The sequence below is a fragment of the Aureobasidium subglaciale genome (genome assembly GCF_000721755.1).
Source record: "Aureobasidium subglaciale EXF-2481 unplaced genomic scaffold scaffold_0, whole genome shotgun sequence".
Lineage (NCBI taxonomy): Eukaryota > Fungi > Ascomycota > Dothideomycetes > Dothideales > Saccotheciaceae > Aureobasidium > Aureobasidium subglaciale.
This window is the reverse complement of record NW_013566995.1, coordinates 209,791-227,027: the sequence shown is the minus strand read 5'-3', so window position 1 is coordinate 227,027 and position 17,237 is coordinate 209,791. Positions and strand designations below refer to the sequence as shown.

The 17,237-nt window shown below is 51.0% G+C and overlaps 7 protein-coding genes across 7 annotated transcripts; 3 read left to right on the top strand and 4 right to left on the bottom strand.

Moving 5' to 3' along the window:
* Window positions 1-1,358: 1,358 nt before the first annotated feature.
* Window positions 1,359-2,409, bottom strand: AUEXF2481DRAFT_118620 (uncharacterized protein). Its single transcript, XM_013493161.1, has 2 exons — window positions 1,942-2,409; window positions 1,359-1,836 (listed from the first exon to the last, which is right to left on the bottom strand). The coding sequence occupies exons 1-2, from the start codon at window positions 2,279-2,281 to the stop codon at window positions 1,553-1,555; spliced, it is 624 nt and encodes a 207-aa protein (XP_013348615.1). The 5' UTR covers window positions 2,282-2,409; the 3' UTR covers window positions 1,359-1,552.
* A 654-nt stretch (window positions 2,410-3,063) lies between these two features.
* AUEXF2481DRAFT_88 (uncharacterized protein) lies at window positions 3,064-5,073 on the top strand (the record flags this gene model as incomplete). The annotated part of the gene is made up of 1 exon (XM_013493128.1): window positions 3,064-5,073. One exon carries the CDS (start codon window positions 3,064-3,066, stop codon window positions 5,071-5,073), a length of 2,010 nt encoding a protein of 669 aa, XP_013348582.1.
* A 751-nt stretch (window positions 5,074-5,824) lies between these two features.
* AUEXF2481DRAFT_34307 (uncharacterized protein) lies at window positions 5,825-9,060 on the top strand. The gene is made up of 6 exons (XM_013493160.1): window positions 5,825-6,137; window positions 6,192-6,258; window positions 6,318-6,615; window positions 6,669-6,836; window positions 6,896-7,077; window positions 7,133-9,060. The coding sequence occupies exons 1-6, from the start codon at window positions 6,039-6,041 to the stop codon at window positions 8,809-8,811; spliced, it is 2,493 nt and encodes an 830-aa protein (XP_013348614.1). The 5' UTR covers window positions 5,825-6,038; the 3' UTR covers window positions 8,812-9,060.
* On the bottom strand, window positions 8,984-10,424 carry AUEXF2481DRAFT_117758 (uncharacterized protein). Its single transcript, XM_013493158.1, has 3 exons — window positions 10,044-10,424; window positions 9,395-9,965; window positions 8,984-9,315 (listed from the first exon to the last, which is right to left on the bottom strand). Exons 1-3 carry the CDS (start codon window positions 10,279-10,281, stop codon window positions 9,156-9,158), a joined length of 969 nt encoding a protein of 322 aa, XP_013348612.1. The 5' UTR covers window positions 10,282-10,424; the 3' UTR covers window positions 8,984-9,155.
* A 733-nt stretch (window positions 10,425-11,157) lies between these two features.
* AUEXF2481DRAFT_85 (uncharacterized protein) lies at window positions 11,158-12,574 on the bottom strand (the record flags this gene model as incomplete). Its single annotated transcript, XM_013493124.1, has 3 exons — window positions 11,158-12,059; window positions 12,116-12,477; window positions 12,540-12,574. The coding sequence occupies 3 exons, from the start codon at window positions 12,572-12,574 to the stop codon at window positions 11,158-11,160; spliced, it is 1,299 nt and encodes a 432-aa protein (XP_013348578.1).
* On the top strand, window positions 12,544-13,916 carry AUEXF2481DRAFT_118127 (uncharacterized protein). The gene has a single exon (XM_013493157.1). It carries the CDS (start codon window positions 12,966-12,968, stop codon window positions 13,578-13,580), a length of 615 nt encoding a protein of 204 aa, XP_013348611.1. The 5' UTR covers window positions 12,544-12,965; the 3' UTR covers window positions 13,581-13,916.
* A 306-nt stretch (window positions 13,917-14,222) lies between these two features.
* On the bottom strand, window positions 14,223-16,517 carry AUEXF2481DRAFT_24475 (uncharacterized protein; the record flags this gene model as incomplete). Its single annotated transcript, XM_013493156.1, has 1 exon — window positions 14,223-16,517. The coding sequence occupies one exon, from the start codon at window positions 16,515-16,517 to the stop codon at window positions 14,223-14,225; it is 2,295 nt and encodes a 764-aa protein (XP_013348610.1).
* Between the last annotated feature and the right edge of the window lie 720 nt (window positions 16,518-17,237).

The following is a 17,237-nucleotide window of genomic DNA, read 5'->3' as shown; positions in this document are numbered from 1 at the left end:
ATTCCGCGCTCAAAGCAAGTAATCAAAGAGTGACTGGTTCTGAAAAAGAGTGTGGTGTCTAAAGGAGACGAGAGGACCGGACGAGAAACGCTGAGTAGTCTTGAAGGTGAGGGAGAAGTAGGAGAAGCGACGGGGAAGCGTCTTGAGAAAAGGCGATTCAGAATGCCCCGTGTGGCACGCACCAAGGCACCATTGCTTGACTTACAATCTATCATACCCTGCAGGAAAACCATAATCACATTCAATCTACGGGTGTAGTGCAGGACGCAGTCTGTGGCCAAGGGTGCGTTTCATCGAATCAGGCCGTTGTTGGACGGACCATTTAGCGTGGCGATCTCCGCTTAGCGCCTTCCCCCTATCGCTTGTTCCTGAACGGGTACCTGACAGCGTGCATCGTGGGCAAACTTCTGTAGACCCTTTTGCCCGGCTTATTTGCGCTACACTGCGACCGCCGTTCAGTTTCGAAGAGTGTATATCCTCCGACTTAGGGTTGTTATGTTGCGATGCCCCCTATTTTCTTCCTCTCGAGGAACACTTGGAATTGTCAACATCAAAACAGACCAACGTCCGACGCTGTTGCGCTTTTTCGTTCTCCGCTTCTTTCGCATGGCTGAAGATTGATGCTCCATCTCATTTCCTTTGGCGCTCCTTGGCTGGCTTGCCCCCAACCAACAACAAAATTTCTTGTCCGGCCTTTCTGCGCCGATCTGATGATTTCGGCTGTCTGATCCCGGTGTGTGGCACATTGACACTATTCGCATTGGCAGCCAATTATGAGTCGTCATCCAAACATGACTCGGCGTGATGGTCCATTGCCCTGGTCTCACAGCGATTGCGAACAAAGAAGGCCTCAAGATGCCGATACGAGGCGTCACGGCATGCAGCTATCGTGTTTGTGTTATGTCGGTCATCTTTTTGCATGTCAGACAAAGATGCAACGGCTCTGCAACTAGTCCTGTACGCAGAACGCTCCCCATTGCCGAACCCAGACCCCTCGGACCACCAACAGAGCCTCGCAGCAACGTGAGCTGTCGAAATCCTCCTCTCCAGACCGCAATTTGCCATTTCTCTCAACAACTCGTGGCCACATTGACCTTTCCCGTCCTTGTTTCGCCCAGTGGATCCATGGTACTCCAGATTCCAGCACAATCTCGGCGAACATGACTGACGGTGTTGCGCATGAAAATGATCGATCTGCTTGGAAATTAGGTGTCCGGATCTTCGCCATGGGGACAAAGTCGTATGCCCGTAGGTGGTAACTAGAACCTGATCGATGTCATGGGTTTGAGGGCGGTCACTTCCTCTTTAATATAAGGAAGTTTGAGTAAACGTGCTCACTTATTCAGCATTCGTTTAGCCATCCCAACGCCCTTGGTACTTCCTCGATTGCTGGATCATGTATTCAGAGAGATCCCTGCGCGACTTCTGGTGGTAGGGATGTCCACGATGTCTTCTAATTATCTGGTGTGGCGCTATCCTGCGATGTAACCGCGGTCACAGACCCTAGGCGACATGAGACAGAGTCAGAATTGACTGCCTCAAATCACCCCAGCTACAGTCCACCTAGGTCGAGAACAAATAGAAGAATCCTGCTGGCGACATGGTGAGTGGTGATTGACGCATCCCTAGGCCAACGCCGCCTGCACGCCTGGATCTTGTCCAAGTCGTTCTCGTGATTGACAATACACATGTCACGGATGACGTGCGAACAAGTCCAGATCTTGTTATTACCTAAGCTGGCAACGGACGAATCGAAAATTCTCAATTTGATAATGACATGAAGCAGTCCCGACCATTTCACAACGAGGTCAGGGAGGTCGCCACTCAAACGCTGAACTGCCTACGTCAATGAGCTATCACGCATCATGTGAGTGACCGACTCCTCTCTAGGACAACTGGCGACTGTTTTCCAGTAATCTAGGAAGGAGGGAAAAGAAGCACTTATCTTGCTTGATCTTCGCTGATCACCATGCACCGCTATGGTGGGAGAAGATTCGTGGATGATTATTCTTGCGTTATGGGCTGAATATGAGACAGAGGTGTGCATGTGTTTATGATAAGACGCAGCAGATATGGATGCACTGGTGCGTGTGGTGGATGTCGTGTCCGGAGTAATGAGGCTGTGCTCGCAGGCGGTGAAATGCTGACCTTGAGCGACACTTGGCAGTGTACAATCAATACTACCAAGAGCATCCGGTCGCAACGTCCACGAATTTTCCATCTCGGCGTTGGCTATTCGCATGATCTCGCTGACGACGACTGGTGTCCGCAAAGGCAACATGTGGTGAAATAGACGGATGTTCTAATTCCGGTGCGCGCTCCGCACTACCATCTTTCTCGGCATCGACAAAGGTCGCCCCGGCTGTTGGCTAAATGGAAGAGGGTTGGAAGATCCGCAAAGAGAAGCGCAGTTCCGAAATGGAATCCACCAACTCGATCAAAGAAGGATACTGCCACTTTATACGTCGGCCGAACTCGACCGTAGGGGTATGAGGTACGACCGGGTAACGATCGCATATAAGAGTGTGTGATGAGATGCTACAGGCTTGGTATTTGGTACATGATGGATAAAGAGGTGAGAGACGGAACCGTGTAAATGCGAGATTGCGTATGATTGGCGCAAAAACTGTGGGGGCTCAATCCGGTGGAAACTGGGGAACGTTTTTCGAAAGTCGTAAGGCCGAGGGGTAACAAAGTCACATTGCGGGATGGAGCTCGAGACGGTCTGGCGGCCATGTCGACGGAAACATCTTCTGCAACGACCGCTTGAGGTCAGACTTGCCGTGCATGACGGACGCCTATCCTTGTCTGGCCGCTCCCACTCGATATCGCGATTCTCTCCGTTAATCTTCCGTCCTCTCGACTGCTCCTACGCATACTTGGCTGCGCGAAGACATGGGAAGCGACCTAGTGCTGCCGCTCCATCCTCTGATACCGTCTTTCAATCGTCTTTCGCATGCGCGTCTGCGTCCCTCAAGCTTGACCTGCTCTCATATCGTCCTACCCCTTCGCCCTTTCTAGCCAACTGCAATCAAGAAACGGGCTCGAACAACAGGGCCTACCATGGCTACCAGAGTCCAGGTCGAGACGTCGACCATGTCCTACACGAAACCCCGGCCTATCGTCGCTGTCGAGGAGATCCGCGGTCACGAAGATCCAAGTGTCCTGGTATTATATGAAAGAGATCAAGAGCACATTGTTGCAGAGATAGCCGGTGTGCTCGGTCAACAGTGGCGTCTGATCACTCCCGAAGAAAAGGAGTTTGCACCCATGGATGGTACTGTCATCGGACTCTCCGAGGCCCATGACATATCTCAGCTGCAAAGGTGGCGCGGTTCCAGCACCGTTCTAGCTACTCACTGTCTGGACGACGCCAACCCTGCAGTCGGTTCTCGCTCCTCTGTCTGCGATTACGAATACTTGTACACAACCAAGCCCTTTCTTAGAAGGGACCTGGCCAGATTTCTGTCCTTCATCCTGGGGCAGATCAACCCTCACAAGGACCTGGCTAAGAAGGCGAAAACGACATTGATCTCTACCACCTTCCCAGATGTCCATGCTGCCCTGCCCAATCTTGATATACTCTCTGTCGGCGCAGACGCCATAGAGATTCGTGTCGATTTACTCAAGGAGACGAAGCCTGACGGCTCTTTCAGCGATGTTCCAAGCCTGCAGTATGTCGGCGAGCAGCTCATGACTTTGCGGCAACGAACAGAATTGCCAATCATATTCACAACTCGCTGTACGAAAGAGAACGGACGCTTCCCCATGGATGACCCCAAGTTGTTCTACGACTACTTGTATCGCGCTGTACAGTGGGGCTGTGAATATATCGATGTTGAGCTTTGGCTGCCAGAAGAGATACGGCGTAAACTCGCTTCACAAAAGGGGAATAGCAAGATCATCTCCGCCTTCCACGACTTCTCCGGCACTTTCAAGTGGACTTCGCCTGATGCTCAGAAGTTGTTTGAGCAAGGAGCTATCTATGGAGACGTTGTCAAGATGATTGCTCTTGTCAGCACCATGCAAGAGAATTACGAGCTCGAGTACTTCCGGTCTATAATCCAGAGCACCTATCCCTACCCCCCATTTTCCGGACTGAATATGGGACCTATGGGACAACTTTCGCGAGCCTTGAACAAGATCTTTACGCCTATCACGCATCCTCTTCTACCTATCATCGCCGCACCAGGACAACTCAGTGCTGCAGAGATCAATTCTGCACTTCACTCAATGGGTCAAATGCCCAAACTTGACATGTACTGTTTTGGTGGCATGCGTGCTACTGGGCAAGCCATGTTCTTCGAAAAGTGTATCAATGAATTGAGCTTACCACACCAGCTTGTGTGCGTTGAACAAAGCTCACAAGATGGCCTCTCCACCGTGGTCAAGATACCTCATTTTGGAGGTGCTTTCATCAATCCTCCAATCGCCGCATCGGCTCCCTGCCTACCCTCGATTTCGGATGCAGCCGCCTCCATTGGCCAGATCGATACTGTAGTCGCTCGCTCAGATGGCAATAAGTCAAGTCTTGTCGGTGACAATGCGACGTGGAAGGGAATCAGAGCTACTCTTTGCCGAGATTTTGTTCCCTCGGCATATAGTGGACAGGCTGCGCTATTGCTCGCCAGTCAAGAATCTCAGGCAGCAGCAGCGATATTTGCTCTCCGTAGTCTGAACATCGGACCTATCTACACTATTGGTTTCAAGGTCCAAGGACCGCTTTCTGGCTTTGTCACCCCCTTCAGAGGTCTGGAGGACGTCAAAAAGGTTGAGCAGCCATCGGTCATCATCTCGGCACTCAGAGCGGACAAATCGCTTTTGGTTTCACCTCTACTGAAACACTACGGCAGCCACAAGCATGAACAGCGTAGGGCAGCAAAGGTCTTCCTAGACCTGAGCAACGGACCTCGAAAAGGCGATCCGGTCGCGCTCGCAGCAGCACAGGGCTGGACCGCTTACGGCATCGCCGACGTCAATGCGTGGACGACAGTCGAAACACTGAGGCTTCTGGTAGGACAGAATGTTCCCTACGACTTTGTGCGGTTGGCAGCTGGACGAAGCATCTACTGAAGGATTTGATGATTGCATATTGCTAGGCGTTCCGGTACGAGGTCTATAACCTGGGCTTGTCACATTTCTTGTTTCTTTTGCGTTCTTTCCCTTATTTAGGTAGCCATACACCTCCGGACCAACAGGGTCCGCTCCCAATGCAGAGCACCATCTCGGAAGACATGCAAGGATGCTCGTAATTCTGAACTACTCTCATATGACCTCTTTCTCATGGGCATTCTTCTTTGCATAGTTATCCCAGCTGCGAACACGCCATCTTCGCAACCATGTGAAAAATCCTAGTAATCTCTGTGGTCATGGATAGGACGGCAGCGAGGGCTTCTGCATATTGAGACGCTGGGCCCAAAGCAAGTAATTAACCGAGGCGTTAGGGCTCGAGTGATGGAACAAGTGGGCCCGAAGCTCGTGTGCGGAGGCGGTCATCTCGGCTGCTTGAACACCGATCTTTGAACAAGATTCCAGCCGAGTCTGGGGATGTGTATGCATCAGACATGCGGACTCGAGCGAATGAATGAGGGCGTGCAGTATGCAAAGAGACTGTGGAAGAACAGTGTTTGATAGAAGCAGTAGGCGGACACGAGGCTGGCCTCGTGGGTGATGTTCAATGATCAATCCAATGTACCGATCCAGGAGCGGCGCCGTTCTCATGCAGCGTTCCCCGCTCTAAACATGGACTTCGCGACTACGGGGCGTGACCCTGGGGCTAGAAGTTGGAGCTCGAGATCCGGGAGTCACAGCGCCCATGAACCTTCTCGATTGCATACCGAGTCACTTACCTACCTATTCCAACATCTGCGGTCGTTTGTATTTCTTCTGGCGCAAAGAGACATCGTGGGCGTACCCGTCTCGCCCTTTCACCATCTCACCTCAAATATAGTCACTCGAAAGAGTGCTGGCATGCGGTACCCTCATCCATTATCTGGTTGGAGCTGAGCCGGTCGTCATTGTGTCGTTGGATCGCTACAATGTCTCGGCCACAGATCGGTATAGACCGCCTTCCAGTGCGACGCTCTAGCCATGAACCGAAGGAAGCCATGAACTGCAAAAGTTGTCGCAAGAGAAAGGTGTGTATGGGTCGATGAAGTCATGTACGCGCAAAAGACTTAGACTCGGCCAAGATCAAGTGTAACCGTCTGCGACCTTCTTGTGAAGCTTGCCAAGTCTTCAACTGTGACTGCATCTATGGTACGGACCCTATTCTCTTGCATGGGTGTTTTTCCGGACTGACATTCGCTGGCATACAGACGCGGTACCGAAAAAAAGAGGCCCCAAAACCGACGTACTCGAAGCACTTCTGAAACGCGTGAACGGATTGGAGAAGAGGTTGAAAGATGAAGGGAAAGAGCCGGACGACGACGGCGCACAAGACACAGCGATAATTGCGGAAAGCGTGAGAGATGCGGTGGACAACAAGCCTTCAAAGAATGCTCTTACTCCACCAGATGCTCTTCCACAGCCAGCCGAACCACGGCCAGCGCAGCAGCAGCGACCGCAAGCCCCACAGCGCCATCCTAGCATAGGCTTCCCAGAACAATTTGTGCGGTGAGGACAGCCGTGACTTCCTGTTTGTTGAAATCATGCTGAGTTTAAATTAGCCAACAAGCGCCGTCTGCCCTTCAGAACAACACTCTGCTCGACGCATACTTTACACGGATCCATAGCAAGCCGTACTATATCCTTGACGAAGCTGCAACTCGTCAAAGATGGCAGACCGGACAGTTGCCCCCAAGCGTCATCAATGCCATCCATGCCGTGACTGCTCGGTGCGTCATTGATTTCCACTACAGGCAGTGGTCCCAACACTCAATCTGACAATTTCCAGGTTTTCCCCACAGCATCTTGGTGGCCACAATGCTGCCGTTCGTCATAGCGAGGAATGCGCGGTACGAGCGCGAAATCTGACCGACATTGACGATCCGACTATTGAGAATGTCCAAGTGTTGTTGCTGCTCTCCAATGCTTTCTTCCAAGCCGGCAAGGGCAAAAAGTCGTATATGCTTTTGAGTGAGGACTTCTGCAGTGATGGTACAAGAGCCTAACTTGCTGACATATCTCAAAGCTAGTGCTATCAGTATGGCATATGCGCTAAGCTTGCATCGAGAACTACCAGCCGGTCTCCGCATATCACCCAACGAGCGAGAGGGACGTCGCAAACTTTTCTGGACCTGCTATGTAATGGATCGCTTCCTCGCCTCTGGATCCAAGCGACCCTCTCTTATCGCGGATGAAGCCATATTTCTACGGCTACCTGGTTGGCAATCCGATTCCACCTCGATACCATATGAGGGTAATTTTTTCTCCAACGGGATAAATCTACCCATGTCTTCCGGACCGGGAAGACTGCAACAGAGTGGTGGATCAATGTTGATCGAAATATCGAGAATACTAGGCATCACAAATCGCTACCTTGCTGCAGGCGGCGTCAAAGGCGACTCACACTTCCCCTGGCATGCTCAGTCCAATCTTTCCAAGATTCGACAAGATCTCGATACATGGGCTGCCGGAGCACAAGATGCTTTCCTCTCAATCGAAACACTGTTCGGCCAGACAGAGAGTCAAACTCTAGTATTGAGCAAGCTAGTGTATCATCTGATACATTGTTTGATTTATCGACCTTTCCTACCCATCGACCTGACCGAGCTTTCTGGAACTGGACAGCACCAATCTTGGCAGATCGAAGCGACAAATCTCTGTTTCTTGCACGCGAATGCCATTTCAGAATTGACAGAAATCGGCAAACATTCGTCTATCACTGATTGGCCCGCCTATGTTGGTTACTGTCTTTGCACTGCTGGCACCATCCATGTACATGGCGCACATTATCCCAGCCGAGAGGGCGATGTTTTCACCCGAAGTGCTGAGTTTCTTTCAAAAGAGATGTCTCAACTGTCTGAAATGCGTGTTGTCTGGGCTGGAGTTCAACATCAACGAGAGACGTTACAGACAGTATATGGCTGCCATTCTCAGCTAGTGAAGTCGCTTGCTACCAATCCTATGCGCTTCTCGCCCGTGTTCCAGATGGAGGATTTCTTCGATCGCTATCCTGGACAGTTCATTGACGGAGCACACATCACGTTTACGGACATTACTGTGGAAGCTCTGCACGAAAGCTTACCAGCATATAATGCTTTCAACAACAGTAATGACACCAATTGGCAATGGCCTCAGCCTCAGAATGGCACTTCTATCTCCGCTTCTGCCACAGCGACGACTAAATCTCACAACAACATGAACAACGACCGTCATGTTTCTACGTCAAGTCGCAAACGTCGTCGCACAAATGATGCCACGAGTCCTTCGGATCTCTCGGCAGTCATCAACGATCCGGCCCTCAATCCTCTTTCACCGCAATTGGACTTTGCAAACCCGTTAACATCGCCAACAACTAATCACCTGCCACACTCCACAATCGTGGATGAAAACCAGACGTTTTCACAGAATCCGCTTTCTCCCTCCTTTTCCTTCTCGCCGTGGCAATCTCATCTCTCTCTACCCTCCGACCCTAATCTCAACGCCGCACAATTTGACAACTTGTTCAGTATACCAGGGCAAAATCATGCCGCAATGTTTGATCAACAAACGCCAGGAGGAATGTCTGCGAACGGAAGTGTAAATACAGAAGGAGATAAAGATCCATTCATGAGCTTGTTGGAGCAATTGGCAGAGAATGAACAAACCGGTCACGGTGGACCTAGCGATCTGGACTTCTTCCTGTCTTCGAATGGTGGTCAGGGGTAATGCGAGGGTGGGACATACCCGACAGAGACTTGTATGTATAGTAGAATCTTGAGTTTCTTGCAAAGCGGCGTTTCAGCGAAGAACAGATTATGTGGGTTATCAAACCATTTCACGATATGAGAGAAGAGATAAGCTACGAGATTCTGGTACCTGTACATAATGGAAATAATTTGGGCCGATACGCGGCAAAACCATGCCGTCTTGATGTATCCCTTTCCAAATCAGTGTACTGTAGATGAAACCTGTCTTGATCCGGCAATTCCTTGTTATGCTTCTGTGACGGAACAACTCAGCATAGATCTGTACAGTGACTTTCTCATTCAGGTCTATCGTCCACACCTTGTCTAAGTATGTGCCTTTGACTGAACAAACACCGTCAAATTCTCTTCATCCTCCTCTTTCCTCTCAAGCCTCGAAAGATCCATCGAAGTCTCCTTCAAACTCGTCTCAAAGCATCTACCAGGATGAAAGATGTTAAGCAAGACTGCAGCCACAGAAATCATGCTAATCTTCTTGTCAGTATTAAAAAAACAAACAACGAGAAAGAAGGGGGTAGGTAAAATAAAAAGGAAGCAAAACATACACAGAATCCAAAATGATGAATTCGTCTTCCCTTCTCATGATAGCCGAACCCCATCCATCCTTGAGTTCCGCAATCCTGTACGCACAACGAACAAAGACGAATAGGAAAGCTGCCACTGCAGATAGCATAAAGCATCGAAACCCTCCATCTTGCCATATATGGTTAGCAGAAGGTGACAGCATTACCTCGTTTTGAGCAACTCTGACGAAGAAAACCGCTGCTAGGAGGGCGAAAATGGCTAATGTGATGACTTGACTGCTCAATCCTGCAATCATGACATTGACGCCCAGATCTAGTAGGTTTTTGCTTGTGCCGTTGGCTGCAGCGGCGGAGATGGCGCCACCGGTTCCTTGGAGGAGGATGGCGATGATGTCGCAAGAGACGAATATTGGCGTATACAGCGAAGGTTTCAGTGGTGACAGTGCGGGTGCAAGGGATATCGTGAGTTGTTTGAGCAAGAGGTAGATTCCAGCGGTCAAAAAAGCCGGGGCAAAGGTCAAGAGAACAATGTTTAGTTTGAAGCCTGTTGGAGAGAAGGGATCGTTTGACAGTATTAGACGAGATGCATAGCCTGTTGATCACGTGTTACCCATACTATTTTACTTCTTGCAGAGTCCACTCTTTCGTCGAGATGTGGAATGAGACATACCGATACTCTCAAGAGAAGTGCCTAGGATCATGGCAATGGAGAAACCGAGCCATGTGCGGTAGAGACGAGCTTGGTAGCAAAAGACCAGGCAACTGATTGCGAAAAGAGCGACGAAGAATGCATTGGCACCTAGATTGGGTGCGTAGCCGTAGATGGAGTAAGAGGCTGGACATGTGTCTTTTGTGCAATGAGCTGGTCGAGTGGTATCTCGAGTGAATATGTCTGGTGAGAAGGACATCTGAGGAGAGATGAAGCCTGTGATTGTAGATGGCGGGGTCGAAGAGATGTGGTGGTGAAATCCAGTGGCAATCAGTCAAAACCAAGGCAGAAGTGCAGACGGAAGACAATATCGATACAAGAACGAAGATGGAAAGCAAAAGCCAAGTTCAGCAGCACACCGCTCCTACTCAGTGTGTTCGTACTTGACGTCTGTACTCCAAAGCAAGCCGCGACGTTCAAAGTCTTCGAGAGCTCGAAGGAAAAGCGATTGCAAGAACTTACTAGCACCTACCTCTCGCTCCACTATGCGAGGAGTCTACACGGCAGATGATACTAGCAGCCCATGCCGCCGCGGCCCTGTAGCGGAACGATGTACGACAAAGCACCTTCCCCATATACCATTGCTCATCCCTGTACTTGCCGTCCGTCAATCTGCGTATCAAGGGCCGAGACCACCTAGAGTAGAAAGACATTTGACAGCTGATTACGACCGAACAGCTCTAAACGAGATGAAAAAGGCCCGCGTTATTCTGTAACGCTAAGAAATATAAGAAAGACGTCGTGAGGCTGAAACTCGATGGCGTCTAGAGTTTGCCAAGCTGAACATGAAGAATTGCCGAAGCTAGCATTGTTTTCGGCATTTTCTAGCAACTCTTTTGTTCAGCTCTAGACACTTGTGTTGCTCGGGATATCTATTCAAGGGGTAAAGTGGCAGAGAAAGACGAGATGTACAAAGCGCGAGATTGGGATATATTGAGGTGATACAAGAAAACAATCAAAATAAACATTTGCAGCAAGCCTTTTTCTCCTATTTGATTCCAAAGGCATCTAGATATTTTCGGTACGCCGTACACCATATATTTTCGCGATCAAATGGCCAGTCGATAGGAGAGTTTTAGTTCTTGGTCTCGACGTTGATGGTCTGCTGCTCTTGTCTGGCCTCCTGGTCGGCCTTGTGGGCGGCTTGTACGGAGATGACGTTGGGAAGAGGAGGCAGCAGGGAGCGAGTGGCCTGGCGGGCATTCTGTGCCATCAGAGCGTCCATGATGACGAGAGCAGCCATAGCCTCAACAATGGGAATGGCGCGAGGGACGACGCAGGGGTCGTGGCGACCCTTTGCCTCGAGAACACCCTCGGTCTCGTTGTAGGTGGCAGTAGACTGCGACTGGCCGATGGTAGCAGCAGGCTTGAAGCCAACGGAGAAGTAGATGTGAGCACCGTTGGTGATACCGCCCTGGATACCACCAGAGTTGTTTGTCTTTGTGGTCAGACGAGGACGAGGAATACCAGCCTTAGCAGCACCTGAAGCAGCAGCCGAGCCCTTGGGTGCAGGGGCAACGATGAAGGGGTCGTTGTGGATGCTTCCAGGAACCTTTGTACCGCCGAAACCAGAACCAATCTCGAAGCCCTTTGTGGCAGGAATACTCAGCATTGCGTGTGCAAGCATGGCCTCCATCTTGTCGAAGCAGGGCTCACCCAGACCGGAGGGCACGTTGCGGATGACACAGGTGACGTTTCCACCAATGCTGTCCTCCTTCTCCTTGTACTTTGCGATCAAGTCGGCCATGCGGTTGTTGGCCTGATCGTCAGGGCAGCGGACGGGGAGGAACTCGTCGACCTTCTCGCGGGTGATCTCGTCGATAAGCTTGAGGAACTCGGGGTTTGTGGATGGAGTGGGGTGGTCGGCGGTGGCAGGGTAGAGCTGTTCGTGACCGACGGATGAGGTGAAGGCGACAATCTCGATACCGTGGGCGAGTCTGAGGTACTTTTCGGCAATCGCACCGGCAGCAACACGGCCTGGAGGAGGTGTTAGTATGCGCCTGAGAGAGAAGATGAAGACAGTATGAACTCACCAATGGTCTCGCGAGCACTGCTTCTGCCACCTCCACTGCTGGCTTTGACACCGTACTTCTCCAGGTAGGTCCAGTCGGCGTGACTGGGGCGGGGGTACAGGTCCATTGTGCTGTTTCCGTAGTCCTTGGGTCTCTGGTTCTCGTTCATGACGCGCATGCCAATGGGCGTTCCCAGCGTGATGCCAAACTCGGTGCCCGACTGGATCTCGACCTTGTCCTTCTCATTACGCGGTGTTGTGATGGCGCTCTGTCCCGGTCTACGTCTGGTCATCTGAGGTTGGATGTCGGCCTCGGTGAGCTCCATGCCTGGCGGCACTCCATCGACAATACATCCGACACTGAGGCAGTGCGACTCGCCGTAGCTGTGGAAAGACTGGTCAGTATTGAGACCTTGAGAAGCGTAGAATGACGGATCATCGCGCACGTGGTGACCTTGAAATGTGTTCCGAATGTCGACATGATGGCAGGACTTTTGGTATTCAGGAAAACAAAGCGACAAAACAATCGTGTTCGATCAATGAATCGTTATTGCTCATCCCTCCAGAAAAAGTCCAGCCCGCGATCGGCGTCCATCTGCGACTCGCCCGCCAAATCGTGAACGCTGATTTGTATCCACTTCCCCTCCGACGTCACCCATCTCGCCGAGCGTGGACTTTAATCATGCACCACTCGATCCAACTTGACCTTTTCTTCGTAACGCATCGCAGCTGAAGGCTGGTCCTTCGCTGCACACGCCCACTATCTTTACCGAGCTGTTTTGGACAATAACTCGGCCTCTTGCGAAATTAGTATAACCTTGAACATTTGCACAATTGGGATCTGGATCGCGTCGCAGTATAAAAGTTTGACCATGACATTATCGCGAGAACAACTCCATCTTGGATCCACAAGTCTCTCATCTCCAATTCGCCAACTCTGTTTCCTTTCCACAGGCTGTTTGGCAGGTTTCGCAAGTCTGCCGATGGCGTTCCTGCCAAAACTTCCTTCCATCTCCGCAGCGACTCCACTAGTTCTTCGCGCTGGAATCCGCTTTTGGACTTTTGATCAGACACGTCATCTTCTGGCTCCTCTGCATCTGCCTGTCTGGTTAATAGGTGGGCTAGGAGGTGCAGCAGGAGGCTTCAATGAAGTTCTACTACACTCCTTAGTTCAGTCTAGGAAACTTCCCTCTGCAACTGCCCTGGGAGCACAAACACTACGGCTCTTCCTCTGCTTCGGTACCTTTACATATCTGAGCACTTCTTTCAGTGATACACTACCACCAAAGCCGTTCTGGAAATGCTGGCTCATGGGAGCTACTGCTGGCGCTACGGGAAGTGCTATCGTGGCTGCTCTAGAAGGCACAAGCGGTACGGCTCTCTGGGGCCGCGCAATTCCTAGAGGTGCTGCTACAATCGGCACTGTGATTGCCGTGCACGTCACTAGTTGTGCGAAACTCATCGAAGTTGTAGATGCCGGAGACTGACACTTCCATGAACCCGAAGCTCCTAGCCCCATGCTAGCTGAAGCACTCAAGCGTTCGGGTCTGCACTTACAGAGCCATCGAATTACTATCTACATCCGTTTCCACAGGCTCTAACAATTACTCAATGGAGCTGAAAAGCAGCATAGTCCACTTGCGCTTCGCGTTTAAAATGCAGGAGAATGGTATGAAAAGACCTTTCCTCTTCCAGTTTCCTGACACCATTCAAGACCTCACAGAAGAAGTATTGCAACTGCCCAAGCTTGAATATCGTGTCATCGAGTACACAGCTTCAGGACCACGACAATGGGCTTAGCATATTTGACAGAGTAGCCGAGACTTTGTAGCCTCCAGATCAAAGTCTCGCTCGTGGCATCGCGTATGCACAGGACGAGGCCTAATCATGCGAGATTCAGGGAACATAGGAACAGAAAGCATGTAGTAAGAACATACAGCAGAAGATTGATCACCCTCGCATATCCCAAGTGTATGCTGCGAAGAAATGGGTATCTATAATTGCAGCGAAGAGAAAGAAGTTCTAGGAGTACAAGGAAAAGCAATACAATGATGAAGTCGAAAAAGGAAAAAAAAAACGCAAAGACACACAAATCCATAAGCATTGCTCAATCATCCAACCTTCATATACTAAACACCAGCATCAGACGTCCTCCTACTCAACCCAGCACTCGACGTCCTCTGATTACCACTACCACTCCCGCTAGCAGCCCTAGCAAGCCCAATAGTAGCAGAAGCCCTCTCCTCATAAATCCTCTTAAGATCATCCACAGAACTCTTGCGCAAGCCAATCTTCTCAACCACCGGCGCGATTCTATTCGGATCCGGGGTTTGAGCAATAGCTGTACTGTGCAGAGATTCTATGGAGGCCATTCTTTTCAAAAGGCCTGGGGATGGGGTTCTGGGTCGTGGTGCGTAAGAGGGTGGGGCAGTGGGGACGGAGAGGGATGGGTTGCGGGATGTTGTGCGTGACGAGGCTGCCCAGGTTGGTTTGACGAATGTGGTGTCGTCGCGCTTTGGTGGTGAGGGGATGCGGGCGGAGACTGAGCGTTGAGGTTGTATGTTTGCTGGCTTGTTGCTTGTCGGTGAGCCTGGGGATACTGTGGAAGAGACTGGCTTTCGCTTTACGATGTCTGTTGCCAATGAATTCTTCAGTTCTTGCATAAGGTCGTTTTTCGCAGGAGGTGCTGGCTGAGGTGGACTTGGCTTTGGTGGTACACTAGGGGGCGACTCGTTGTGCGGCACAGCAGCTTTCATATCAGCAACGAAACCGTCCATGGAGTTTATCAAGCCTGCAGATTGCTCTCTGGTGGTGGTTCTAGGGAATGTGGCGTATGGAGGAGGGGCAGCACCTATGGGTGCGGGCTTGCGCTTGACAGGCGAAGCCAGACTATCAGATCGTGCAGGAAATGCCGATGTAGACTCTGCGCGCTGTCTTGTCTTTGAGGAAGGGCGTGGCGGAAGAGGCGGTTTTTCAGATTCATCATCCTGGAGGACAATTCTGTGTGAGGATTCTTCAGAGTCCTGCGAGGTATCTCTGTAATTCTCCTCTAAGGGGTCTTCGTAATCTTGAGCAGCTGGTGGCGGTCTCAGTGCAGCAGCAAATGAGTCAGGGGCGGTCAGACAAGCATCACGCAAACCGTTCGGCCAGTATTTGACTGCAGACTCGAGTACCCGGCGAACGATGGATGTCATTTTCGCATCAGCCAATTGATCCGAGCCACATACAAGGGCGGGAGAGAAACAGATTGCTAGATTGCCGGGCGTCATCTTGTTGGTAGATGAATAGCTCGTGACGAGAGAGAGTAGAGGGAGGAGATGGAGTATCAATACCAGCCTTGCTGTTTGAGACAGACATGAGGTACTAGAGGTAGGGGAGAGCATCTCAGTCAGGTCATCCAAGTCGATGCTACAGTCGGGACTGCCGAACTTGTATCTCAGCTCATCGTAACAGGACTCGTGGAAGACGGGAGTTTTCAACTCGCGATACCAAAGCTTGATGAGACCAGCTGCCAGATGCACACCATATGCGTCGGACTGATGAACGTGTCTCAGAGTGTCGTGGTCCATATCGGGTTGGGTGTAAGAGACGGTGCCCTCCTTCCAGACGATAAATTGCTGACCGCGATCATAGGCTTCCTTCAGTATACCAACGAGAATAGACTGAGGGGGGATGCGAAAGATACCCTCGGTCTTTATGTTTTCACTTTGACAGAGGAAGAGGGTAGTTTCCCTCAGCACGCGAGGTAGACGTCTTTGGCCGTACAGATTGCGCGGCATGGAATCATTGGCGCAGAAAGCTCTACGACCGCTGACATGCGGAGAATGGATGTCAGGCGAGAGACGGCGGTCATGGAGGTAGACGTTCGGCGGGATGAGCAGCTTCTCGATGGGGATGTGCAGAGCCAGAGACGACAGGGTCGAGACATGGACGATCTTCTTGCGGAACTTTGGCGAGACTATAGTGCCAAAGACCTCAATGAGCACGCGCACCCAGCTGCGCTCGTGTACAACATAGAGTTTTTGTAGTCTTTTGCGAACCGCCCTGCTGAGCACGTGGTATGCCTGCAGGTACCATCCCATACCCGGGCCATTTTTCTTTTCCAACGTAGCACTTTCTGGTTGTCCACCGGCAAAGAAGACGACCTCGTACTCCTCTCCTGCAATCAACTCTTCCTCTCCGGGTAGTCTGGCCAGAACATAGGGTAGAAGGGCATCGTAGTCTACTTCGAAAGCGTCGGGAAAGGCGGCGGCATTGAGAATGTATACGGGGAGTCCAGACTCGGATGGTAGCGGAGAGCGATAGAGGATCGAGGCAGCAGTCTCTGCGTAGTCATGGATATAGTCGGATGAGTGTTGTGGTGGTGGAACGGCACTCAGCGATGTGCTTCGAAGTCGAGTCGCGCCTCGCGCAAAGGCCCTCATGCTGAAACACTCAATCCGCCTTTCTGACAGACGACAGATGACAGATGGCTTATGCTCTCGAGGGAGGACGATTAGATGTCTGTGTTTCTGGCCAGAAGAATAGTCTGTACGAGTGGTGATGGGCAAAGGCGCACGTTACGTATGCAGGCAACCCTTTGCGTACTCCACTTGCAGCGCCTGCCACCCGCCGAGTCAATAATATCGCAGCCTGACCAAGTCACTCGCTAGTCAATGGCATACGTGTCACCCTGCCACCTTCGATACAATCGCCAGTCTAGGTGTGATAGCGCCACGTCTTTCTGTTGTTTCTTCTTGGGCTGAGATAGGAGTGACACGGCTTTTCTTTGTTTGCAGCCCGTCAACATCCAAACACAAAGTCAGGGTCCGAATGCGACCGTTTGGTGGGGTCGACAAGACCACCCGAACTTTTGCTCCATCATGACGCGGCCGTCCGTAAATCAATTGTCTTTCCCATCAATGTCTACCTTTCAAGCGAGTCTGCGTGTCCTGAACATGTGTGAAGACTCACATCGGGATGCTTGGAATCGCTGTGTCTGTTCAGCTTTACCCTGAGGTATACTGCACCGCGCATCTTATTTTGGCTTCAGCAAATTGAAGACTCTCATCCCGCTTCCTTATCTCTATCGCACCTCAAATCTTGTTCACCACCCGCATCCGAGACCCATCTACCTTCCTCATGGTCAGAGTTGAGTTTGGTCG